The following is an 11,480-nucleotide window of genomic DNA, read 5'->3' as shown; positions in this document are numbered from 1 at the left end:
TTAATTGGCTCATAAGAAGAGAAAAAAGAAAAGTACATACAATCATTGCAAAAATAGAAAAAAAACTTTATGTCTGATTGAATTTTCAAAAAAAAAAGAAAATTCAAGTTAGGCAATTTTTTGCGCGGCCAAGGTCTCACAAGGCGCTTGGAAGTCTCCAGTCTTCTTATTTAGCACGTGGAAAGGCGACGAGATCGACGCCCCGAGCGAGGCGTGGACGGCCGCCCGTCTCGGCGTGGACTCTTCCCACCTTTATATTATATTCTATATTCGGACAGCCAAAATTCCCACGATAAAACCCTAAAGCCTCCCCCCAACGGGGTATAAATCCGCCATCTAATCCCCAAGCAGACCATAACAAACCTAACTCCTCTTCTTTGCTTTCCTTCCCTTCCTTCTCCTACCGATGGGCATGGTCGAGTGGTGCAGAGGCCGGACCATCGGCCGCGGCTCCTCCGCCACGGTCTCCCTCGCCACCGTCCCCGCCTCCGGCGAGGTCTTCGCGGTCAAGTCGGCAGAGATTGCTCGCGCCGGGCTGCTTCAGAGGGAGCAGAGGATCCTCTCTAATCTGAATTCTCCCCACGTCGTGTCCTATCTCGGCTGCGACGTCACCTCTGAGAAGAACGGTGTCTACTATAATCTCTTCACGGAGTACGCCGCCAGGGGCTCGCTCTCCGACGAGATCAAGAAGCAGGGCGGCTGCCTCGACGAGCCGACAATCCGGTCCTACAGCTACCACATCCTCCGCGGGCTGGCCTACCTCCACTCCAGCCGCATCGCCCATTGCGACGTCAAGGGCCAGAACGTCCTGATCGGGTCCGACGGCCGCGCAATGATCGCCGACTTGGGATGTGCACGGCGGGTGGCCGGCGACGAAGATGATTATGACGACGATGATGGTCTCCAATTGAGGGGGACGCCGATGTTCATGGCGCCGGAGGTGGCTCGAGGGGAGGAACAGGGGATCCCGGCCGACATTTGGGCGTTGGGGTGCACCATCGTGGAGATGGCCACAGGGCACGCGCCTTGGCCCGAGGTCTCCGATCCAATCGCCGCTCTCCACCGAATTGCCTTCTCATCCGACGTGCCCGAGCTACCGAGCTGGATCTCCGACGAGGGGAAGGACTTCTCCGACAAATGCTTGAGAAGAGATCCCAAGGAGCGGTGGACGGCGGAGCAGCTTCTGAATCATCCCTTTGTGGCATCGTCGGCGAATTCAATTCACAAACGGATTTCTCCCAAGAGCACTCTCGATCAGGCCTTCTGGGACTCGTTATCAGACGAATACGAAGAAGAAGAAGAAGAAGAAGAAGAAGAAGAAGAAGAACACGGAAACTCGTCAGATGATCCATCGAAGAGAATTCAGCTTCTCGTCGGCGGCGGCACCGTCGTCGGCAGTCCCAACTGGACATGGGATGACAGCTGGATGACCATCAGAACCGACGGCAGGGAAGGCGAGATCATTCTCGAGACAGAGAAGAACAGCGTTCAGATTCCAGTAGACGAGCCCACCGGCGGCGACCCACCGACCAATCCGTGCGTCAGCAGAAGCGGCGAATTTAGTCTCACTGGCACCAGCGGTGGAAGCAGCAGCAGCAGCAGCGAAGAATTCATCTTAAGCACTAATCACATGGATTCGGAGGAAGATTACCTTCCAAATCCACGTAATTATTATGGTTTCATTAACGATTTTAATTGTAACAGTTCAAGTTTGGGACACCCAGATGAGGGAATTGAGAAGCTGTTCCGCAGCTGTAAAAAAGATGTTATTACCTTCGGCAGTGGTAATTGTAATCCAATCAATCAGAGGCAAGACATTCTATTTGTGTTCTTAAATTGGTGCTTTCCTTTGTTTCCAGTTGGCTCGCTGCTTTTGTCTTTTACTTTTTGCTCTTTTCCAAGGCAAGTTTTGATAGAAGGGTTAGGAGACGCACCGAAATCGCTGATCATGTCCTCGAGGCACCGGCACTGGGGGAATAAAGAAATGTAGGAGTAGGGTGGCACAGGGCTAGAGTACTTAGATGGGTCTTCACCTAACTTTTTAGCTGGATTTCACACCGGATCCAAACACAAAAGGATTTCAGCAACTGGTCAAGGTGGCACCGAGCTTCCCTGTACTGGGAGATGCCAAGATGAGCCTGCAGTCTTGGACGATGGAGGTGCATCATGGAGTGGCCGATTGGCTACTTGGCTTGGCTTCATTGGTTGCAGGCTCAGTCTTCCGCAATAATTTGTGCGAGCTTCATGGATTGATTGAATTTCTAAAGCACAGCTCGTGAGTAAAAATCGTGAAGGAAGAGGAACATTACTTAATTGGTAGCATTGACTTGGCTGTGTCAATCTTGATGAGATTAGAACGGGTTAGGCTTCGCCTAAATGTTTCTGCCCAAAAAGCTTCTCTGGGGTTGAAGACCATTCACTAATCCATTTCAACGCTATTTATGCGAGTGTGAACATTGGAGTTCCAAACAAAGAAATTTCAGTGACTCATCGTGGCAATATAAATATTATCCTGGGAGACAGTAAAGGAATTAAAATCCATAGTTATGAATATTATTTTCTTGAGCTATCCTAGAGAAATTAAGAGATTGCTTATTGAGGCAAGGTTCTCGCCCGGCTCCTAAAGCACTTTGCGAACATCAGTTTGTTGCAGCAAGAAATGGAATAGAGAAAAGACTTGGAATTTAGAAAGCATGATTTTGGATCAAAAGCACATATATTTTGACGGTCCATTCTATTGTCCAAACTGTGATATGAGATTTTCTAAGTTCAATTTTGCCTTCACCTAATTTATAATTTTCGAAGGGTTATGACGTTTATTTGCGTGATTTTGTACCATAGGTAACCATTAGATGGCCATCTGGATCTCATTGCAGACCCTCCTTACTTTTTAGCACAAGTTCCACATGTTAAATGCTCTTGCTTAAACAGGCGGTCTTTGACTCTTTGGTAGGTGGAACGACCATGAAATTTTTTTTATATATTTCGTGGTTATCGACAAACATCATTTTTGGTTGATGGAGTAGGAGAAAAATCATTTTTGGTTGGTGGATGCCTTTGAGCTTGAATTTTTCTAAAAATTTAAATGCTCAACAAATGGACTTTTGTAAGTCTTCCTAGGTATGAAAGCTGACCAAGCCTTCAAGTCAACTATTGTCCCCTTAACGAAACTTTAGATTTTATGAGGGAAAACAAGACCCCATCTCCTATGGTGACGTCAGTTCACACGTCCACCCAAAAACCCCTATCAGCAATAAGATTAAGAAGTTGGGTCATGTATCGGGTAGAGTTGAATGCTGTGTAAAACAAATCTCATGGACTTTTTTGTTGCTTCTTTTAGTCGTCAAAAACATGCGTTGATGTTTTGGTAGAAGAGAGGTGGTTCCTTGAATCCTTCCTTGCTCGATCCATGTCTTCTTCACTTGATGGAAGGTCTGTTCATTCCCTCCCAACAGGGCGGTCCAACAGATAAAGCCGCCTTTTAGGAAGAGTAGATAGAAAGGTCCATGCCCATAAACCTACCAGTAGAACCCTAATTTACAGAAGCATAATTGAAAATTAAATCGGATGAATTAAATCAATCAAGCATAGATACAGAAGAATCCCATAATGTTTGTCAGGGTTCTTTGGTTCATTAGATATCGTGAGGAACCAAAAATTTTAGTATAATATAGTATTTTATTATTGGTTTAATGCATTCAGTTCTTTTATCTTAGAAAGGGAGAAAGATCCAAAGTATTTGGAGATGTCATTCAAGAATCAAAATCAGAAATTTCATGCTTATATTATTGTCAACTTGCACCGAATCAAGGGGAATATCATGATATTTGAATCTTTTCAAGCCTCGCGAGGTAGCCATGTAGCTAAAAAATGGAGTTGGCGTACGTAGGCGGATAGGCTCACCAACTCTAACTAAAAAGCAAATAGCTGATCCAATAACCCTTTGACCTCGATCCCTTCTATAAGATACTATATCAATTAGGTGTTAGCAACTTGCGACTCGAAGGTCTCTCTTACTTAATTAAGCCTTCAAGTCAGTAGTTGGGCCTTCAAAGTCGTTTGACGGCGTTCACATCGACGACGACGTATCCCAGAAAATGTCTTCCAAAAGTTAGAAGCTTCCGAGATCTATCATGGATTTGAATGTTTTGTTGTGAACAGATCTGGTTAAGACTTTTCTTGGTTGTATAGTTGTCGACTTGTTTCAAAACACCGTGAGCTCATACATTACTAGCAAAAACAAGTCGGCGTTTCCTTCTTCTAACCAGTATCTCCTTCACCAAGAGAAAAGGCTGTTCCTTCCTATAGGCTAGTACATATTTTATCAAAGTTGATACCTAGATATATTATATCTCGAAAAATAATTTTGACGTATTTAGTTGACCATGGGAGAGTGGCATAGAAAGCACACTTTCTAGAATAAACTTAAGTTTGGTTATCCATCAACTTTTCTAGAAAAATTGTATACAATACCTTTCATGCCCTTAATAAATTGAGCATCATGAGCAAAAAAAAAAGAAAGACATAAGCTCCTAGCATTAAAAGTATTTCTGAAAAAAAAGATTTTTACCTTGGTTTCTAGCATATGAAAAAATGAGTTTCCCATGTCCTACATGGATTTCTATTTTCTATGGTAGATGAGAAACTTATTCATATAGAAAGGTTACTTTTCCATCTTTTTTATTTGAAATCTCTAGCCAACCATTAGCTACTTTATCATTTTTCTATTGACTATACTTTTTCTCCTCCTCTTCTTACGAGCTAAACGAGTTGATGATGAAAAGATGTAGAAGTCAAACTCATAAGTTTTACGATTGGAATATGCAAACATAAATTGGCTAGAACTTCTTCGCCGCAAGTAGCTTGTTAAAAATGGCATAAATTGCTGGACTTTTGAGTGCAATGGCTATGGAGGACGATTAGGTGCACTAGCTTCAATGTTTTGCGGAGGCTGGTTGGCGAGATAGCAGAGGTTGGATACTAGTGCCAACAAGAAGTCCGTGGTAGAACCCAAAGTAGGATATCTCAATCCATATAAAACCACTCAAAAGAAGCGTGACCAAATTCATGCATGAGCCCGGATTTCGCTATGATCCATCGCTTTCATCTTCCTTAAAAACTGAACGACCCAATTACCTGGCCCTGATCAACCCAATTTTAGGTGAAGGGTTCGTTAGTGGTTGGGTTTAGATGTTATGATCTAGACTAAAAACAATTCCTCAAAGAGTGAGAGTTTTGACCCAACCCCAACTTGTAAGCGTAGAGTATGTAGGGGTCATATAGGGTTGTATAGGTCAGGCTGAATTAAACTAAAAGAGAGTACTAAGATATATGTTTTCCTTTTTTTTTCACCTAAACCGCATTCAGCTAATTACATTGCAGGATCAATTGGGTCCGATTCGATCAGCTGGACTGCAATTCAAACATTGCATTTGATATATTTCTTAACCCAACGTCAGTCTAACTTAACCCAATTATTATTCTTTAATGAGATGGGATTATCCAGTGCAAGATCCACTCAATAACTGAAATACATGAGATTTTATCATGAAATGTTTACATGAGCTAACAAATACATTAAGTTATTCAATTTTTCTTATTTTCATTCATCAATATCATTCTGGACAAGAAAGTCTGCACAAATCTGCACGCTTATTAAGGCAGGTCCATTAAAAAGCTCTGGACAGACTTTGGCTACACCTAGGACTGAAAATGAACTGAGTATAGCTTGGACATCCGTATATCTATATCCATATCCATTCTTATTCGATAAATATAAATATATATATATATATATATATTAATCAAATATTAAAATTTATATCTATATTTATTTTAAATGAATAAGATATAAATTAGATATTGTTAATTAGAATATAAATACATACACAAATCAGATATTTAAAATTTATGAACAATCACATCAAAATTATCAAAAGTAAATTAAGCTATAAATATATCGATAATGTCGCTTATCGCCTTTTATAACCTAAGGGCTCTATAGTACTAAATAAGATTGTATAAAGAATCAGATATTTGGATATAGACTAAATAATTATCTATTTATATTCCTATCTAGTTTTCTTTAACAAATATAGATATGAAAACCAATCAAAAATTTGCACTAAACCTAAATAAAATCAGATACAAAAATAGATCCAAACAAATACCATCCAGTCCCTTTCTCCCGTCTATACCTAGGCCACATGCACGTGTGAGCACATACAAGCAACCATGTAGAGACGCATACCCACATAGAGATGTTAAAATCATATTGGCCAAATTAATGGAAGACCTTATAAATCAAGTCTGCACGTTAATCATTATTTAAAGTACATAAAATACCTATGAATAAAACATAATATGATTCAAAGATCTGCTAGTCTACATCATGGGCACAAATGGATTATACAAATAAAGTTAGTGTGCTAATTTTTATCATAAATCATATAAATTGAGAATCCAAAACATCTTTCAACACTAACCTAAAAACAAAATTGAACCTCTCATATGCTTCTAAATCATAAATCAAATTAAAATATTCTATTATGGAGTTGAATTTGTCCATTGCTACGATAGTGTGATGTATAAGTAGGGAATCTCCAAAGCATTTGATTTCATATTTAAGCGACTTAGATATTATGGATCATGCTTAATTGTATAATTTACTGCTCCATAGTTTGTCATTGGTTTTCAACTTACCAGAACTGCACATTTTAGACATGCCGGATTCAACCTGCCTCTAGATGGTCATATTGAATCATTTGCTTCCCAGCTCAGCTGCCTGACAAGTGCATGATCGTTATACATGCGGTGGAGGCGCGTTTGAAAGTGGTGATAACGCGCCATCTTGCCGTAACTAAATTTTTTGAAATAATTTTGTATAAATAACACCATAGCACAAAAAGACATCAATGTATCAAATTAATAAACTTTTACATAGTCCTATATATTTTTTTTTCAATCAAATCCTGGATATAAATTTGATGGTTTCAAACTCATATCATCCATTTCAAAATTTACCTTTTCGCTCATAACTGAAGCTTTATCTGCAAATTATCTTCCATGACAGATGATCACTGTTCATCACTCAAAGATTAAACAATCAGTAACTGCTACTAAGAAATTTGTCATTGATAAGAGAGACAGAGAGAGAGATCAATGACCATCAAAAACCTAAATAATCGATGTCTATCAACAGTTAGTCAAAAACTACCAATGGCTTTATTTATTTCAAGAATTTAGCTCAACCAATTTGAGATTACCACAAATAAAGAGGAAAACTTGCAGAATTTTCTTCCACGAAACAAGAGCAATACTTAACAGCTAAAATCAAGCCACCAAAACTAAAATAATAGATGGTTAGACGAAAACATGAATATAAGGCTTTTTATTTTGGTAATCGGAGCATAAGGCATTTAAATGTAAAACCAATCCTAGTTGCAGGTACACAAACAATACCAATTGCTCACAAAGTCCATGATCTGACACAGCTCATCAAATAATCTAGCCCTAAAGCCTAGGTAGTAAAACAAAAAGAAGAAAAAGAAAAAGAAATTCAACAAAGAGCTCTTCCCAAAACAAATATTCCTCTTCATTTCAATCCTGACTCCTCTAAACCTCCATTACCTCTTTTTTATCCAAATTCTTCACTCTTCTGTCAATCATTCCACCATAAACTGTAGAGTACACACTGCAGGAAAACCCCAAACTTGCCTGCTTGACATTCGTGAGTGTTGACGTATAATAGTCTCAAATTGCTGGTTCTTTAGAAAGAAGAAAAGACCGGAAAAAGAAAGTAGCGAAAAGAAGCGAATCGAGAAAGAGTTGATCCTCAATCTCGTCGCCTTCAGGTCTCTAGACTTGTGTTCTTTCGTCGAAAGCATTATGTTTTGTTTTATCCTTCATCTTCCTCTGCCGTAGCTTCTGTAGGGTCCCGAGTCCACCTCTATTCTACTTTCCTCTCCTGAGACTTTGTCTTTGCCATCTGCTGATGACTCTCACCCTCCTCGACGTGTCTCGTGTCCATCGTCCCCCAATTACCTCTCAAGCTCAAGCACGAAAGCACTCTCACTATGATTCCCAAGATCGAGACAAAACCATCTTTCATTTCACATCCTTCTTTATTCCCTTCAAATCCTTCTTCACTATTTTCATAACCCTATTTTCCATGCACAATCCATCATTTATTTTTCTTATTCATAGTCATGTTCAGATATAAACCTTATGTCGTTTTAATCTTTGGACCACCCCTCTGACAGCCCCCTCCTCTACTTGCTTCACTGTCTTCACACGAAACCCTCGATCTTAAAGCCCAACTTCAATAACAACTAGTAGAATTCATACAGGAAATATTGTGCAACTCAACAATTCTTGCAAGAGGCAAGTGATTCCTCATCAGATTTTTATTTCATAAAGACCAGTGTCATACTAGACAATGACATTTAAATGATATCATAAAATATTGATGGAATGGACAATGAACCCTGAACTTATTTGGGTATTATATACTACATGAATAAAATAAAATAAACTACTTAAAAGTCATTAAAATTAAAAACTAAAACACAAGGCAAAAAAGGAAAGAAAGAAAAATGATGTAGGAAATATAATCTAAAAACTTATTTAAGGTTTTGGTGTGAACCAATAAAATTTAAGACTTGCAGATAAGTTATCTTCTAATTCACATGTTAAATTATACACAATACAGCCTTTAGGTTTACAAATCAACCATATTGTATACTACTGTTTGTCTTATGCCTCCAAGTGATGCTCTTTTATCTCCTTGAAAAACTTATAACCACCTAGAACCTCATCTAAAAAATTTAGACTTAAGGTATTGTTTAGGTTTCTTGGCCCTATATAAATTACCCAAAATCTATCCGGTGCATACTTGATGTCCAACCAAACACATGCCTGCACGGATCCTTACATACTTTTCCGTTTAAGTCCTAACATCTTTGTCGGGCTAAGGATCCAAATCCATTCAAATTTAATCACAAGTACTACAAATCCAATCAAAAATATCATGATTAACTCATGGTCAACCTAAATGGACCCACACTGCAACGTTCCCTAGTCTAGGTAGACATGTTAACTTTGTTCAGGTGTATAAGACAATCTTCATAATCATTCACAACTAGAAAAGCAACATTTTCATCTATCTACAACAGTAAGCTTGCCTAGTGCCAGGACCTAGATATTACAAATACTTATTGTTAACCAGGTAGACATGTCCTGCTGCAGCAATACAGTCTTTGGCACTTCTCATCATCCATTCGCAACTTCTAGCTACTAAATAGTGAACCTTTGAGCCATATAAATTGGTGAATTTGCACCAGTCAGAAATTTGTGAACCTTGAAACACTTAGCATAGAATTAGTTGACAGAAGTTATTCAATCTGTTGGATAAAATGCAAATATTCATATCTTGAAAAACTCAGACCCGTTTGTCATCGGTTTTGGATTCTGGTTTTGTTTCCGAAAACCCAAAAAGAAGAATGAGCTAGATCGAACAAGATGTATGATAGAATCCTTTTGTCTTCCAAATTGTTTGTAAAATCTTTAGAGCTTCTGGAATCGAAATTTTTTTTGGCTTTCAGAAAAGGGTGAAAGTATAATGAAGGAATAGCAGAAGTTTTGTGCAAATATTACCTTTAAAATCATTTTTCCCGTGGCATTTCACCAATTTGTAGAGGAACAAAAACACAAAAACAATAACAATACCAGACAGGTCCGCAGTGGGAGTTGCAGCTCCCACATTGTGATTGAGATGAGTTCTTAGCAAGCCAAACACTTGCATCATCAGCATTATTAACACACAGCCTACAAGCTCTAGAAGCTCTAATTGATCTCAACAATTAGTAAAAATGAAAGAACGAAAAATCAGTAAAAAGGAAAACTGCTCTGTTTCTAAAATCAAGTTTATCGAGCTGGAACAGTAAATAGTAGAAAAAGCGAAACCTGTAGAAGAAAAGTTGGCATCCCTTGATTGGTAACAAGTCCAGCATCAGCAATTAGCTCAAAAGCTGCATGGTGAGACAATCAGTTACCAAGTCCTTCAAGAATCCATCAGTCAGTTTCCTTCCTAACTTTACTCTTCTTAATCCTCTTCTTGTCCTGCCTCTCCATCTTCTCCATCTTATTCTTCCTCTTCTTCGATCCATCATCCTTCTTCTTCGTTGCCACTTTTATCCTCTTTTCCATGTCCGATTCATCGCTTTCAATCCCCTCCTCGTCGCCAACTTCATCAATTATATTCTCTTCATCCCCATCCTTTATGTCAGAGCCCTCCTCCTCCTTTTCCTTCTTCTGGAATCCCTCGATCTTGAGACGCATCTCCGGCGCGGCCTGGTAGACGGGCAGGGCCAGCGACTCGGTCGCCTTGACGTGGAGCGACCGGACATTGGCCCACTTCTTTGGGACATACCTAACGACACCTTCGACGGCGGCCATCACATTGTCCACGATCTCATCCCGGTGCTGCGACGCCCTCCCCACCCTGACCACGCTGCAGGTGCCCGACCGGAAGTAGAGCAGCGTGGAAAGGCACACCTTCCGGAGCTGCTCCGGCCAGGACCGGCGGGAGAGGTCGAGGGGGACGGGATTCTTCTTCTTCTTGAAGAAGTGCTTGCCGAGGAGGGAGGGGAGGAGGGGAACAATGCGGCGGTCGGCAAGGAAGAGGTCGTGGGAGTCGGCGAGGGCGCGGCGGGCCTCGAAGGGACGGTACTCGGATCGGAGATCGGAGAGGGAGAGGACGTCGGCGACGGGGAGGGAGAGGGAGCGGACGAGGTCGCGGGCGGCGGCGGGGGGGAGGGGGGACTTGGGGCGGTCGTCGACGAGGAGGCAGACGGAGGCCGAAGAAAAGATGGGGTGGGGGAGGGGGACGCGATAGGCGGTGGTGCGGCCCTTGTGGGGGACTTTCTTGAGGGTGATGACCAAGTAGAGGAAGTCGTCGTCGGGGTCCAGGAGCTGGGCCTTTCGGTCCTTCTGCTGCTTCGCCCGGGCGCTGATCCACTTGACGAGGGCGTCGACGGCCCTCCTCGCCGTGTCTCTGCCGACCCTGGATTTGGGAGCCTGCTGCTGAGAGGAGGAAGACATCTGCGGGGTTTTTTTTTTTTTTTGGCTGAAAGGGGACGCGAGGGTTTGTGAGGAAGAATCTTACGCCTTCAGGTCCTAGGGTTTTCCCCTTTCACTGCAAAGCGAGTTATTCGAAACGGGTCCCCGGCATGAGAGACCCGAGCCAGACTTGGCTTTTGATGACCAATTAACGTAGTGGGAGCCTAATGGTTTGATGAACAACAATAACAACTTAGCGTGCAACATCCAATTGGACCAAGCCATATCTAATTAAAATTAAAAAAACAACAAAACATTTAACCTCTTTATGGTCTTTGTACGAATGATTATGCTTTTTGATTTTTTTGAATTAAATACTAACCATCACTTGCAATTTAGGGTGGTCGCTTGGAATCCTATAG

General features: G+C 41.1%; 2 protein-coding genes across 3 annotated transcripts; one reads left to right on the top strand and one right to left on the bottom strand.

The window, feature by feature from the left end:
• The first annotated feature begins 311 nt into the window (after positions 1-311).
• On the top strand, positions 312-2,041 carry LOC103701811 (mitogen-activated protein kinase kinase kinase 18-like). The gene has a single exon (XM_089926596.1). It carries the CDS (start codon positions 407-409, stop codon positions 1,988-1,990), a length of 1,584 nt encoding a protein of 527 aa, XP_089782722.1. The 5' UTR covers positions 312-406; the 3' UTR covers positions 1,991-2,041.
• A 4,246-nt stretch (positions 2,042-6,287) lies between these two features.
• LOC103700288 (uncharacterized) lies at positions 6,288-11,220 on the bottom strand. 2 transcript variants are annotated; one of them, XM_088709206.2, is made up of 3 exons: positions 9,964-11,220; positions 7,024-7,079; positions 6,288-6,859 (listed from the first exon to the last, which is right to left on the bottom strand). In XM_088709206.2, exon 1 carries the CDS (start codon positions 11,098-11,100, stop codon positions 10,072-10,074), a length of 1,029 nt encoding a protein of 342 aa, XP_088565332.2. In that variant the 5' UTR covers positions 11,101-11,220; the 3' UTR covers positions 6,288-6,859; positions 7,024-7,079; positions 9,964-10,071. The 2 variants fall into 2 exon arrangements, with proteins under 2 accessions (XP_088565332.2, XP_088565331.2); XM_088709205.2 differs by lacking the exon at positions 6,288-6,859 and having other exon boundaries at positions 6,918-7,079.
• Positions 11,221-11,480: the final 260 nt, after the last annotated feature.

This window comes from Phoenix dactylifera, chromosome 12 (assembly GCF_051530095.1).
Source record: "Phoenix dactylifera cultivar Ajwa chromosome 12, Ajwa_hap1_PhDact_Kaust_v1.1, whole genome shotgun sequence".
NCBI classification, from domain to species: Eukaryota; Viridiplantae; Streptophyta; class Magnoliopsida; order Arecales; family Arecaceae; genus Phoenix; species Phoenix dactylifera.
The sequence above is the reverse complement of the archived record's forward strand: the minus strand, read 5'-3'. Positions and strand labels throughout refer to the sequence as shown.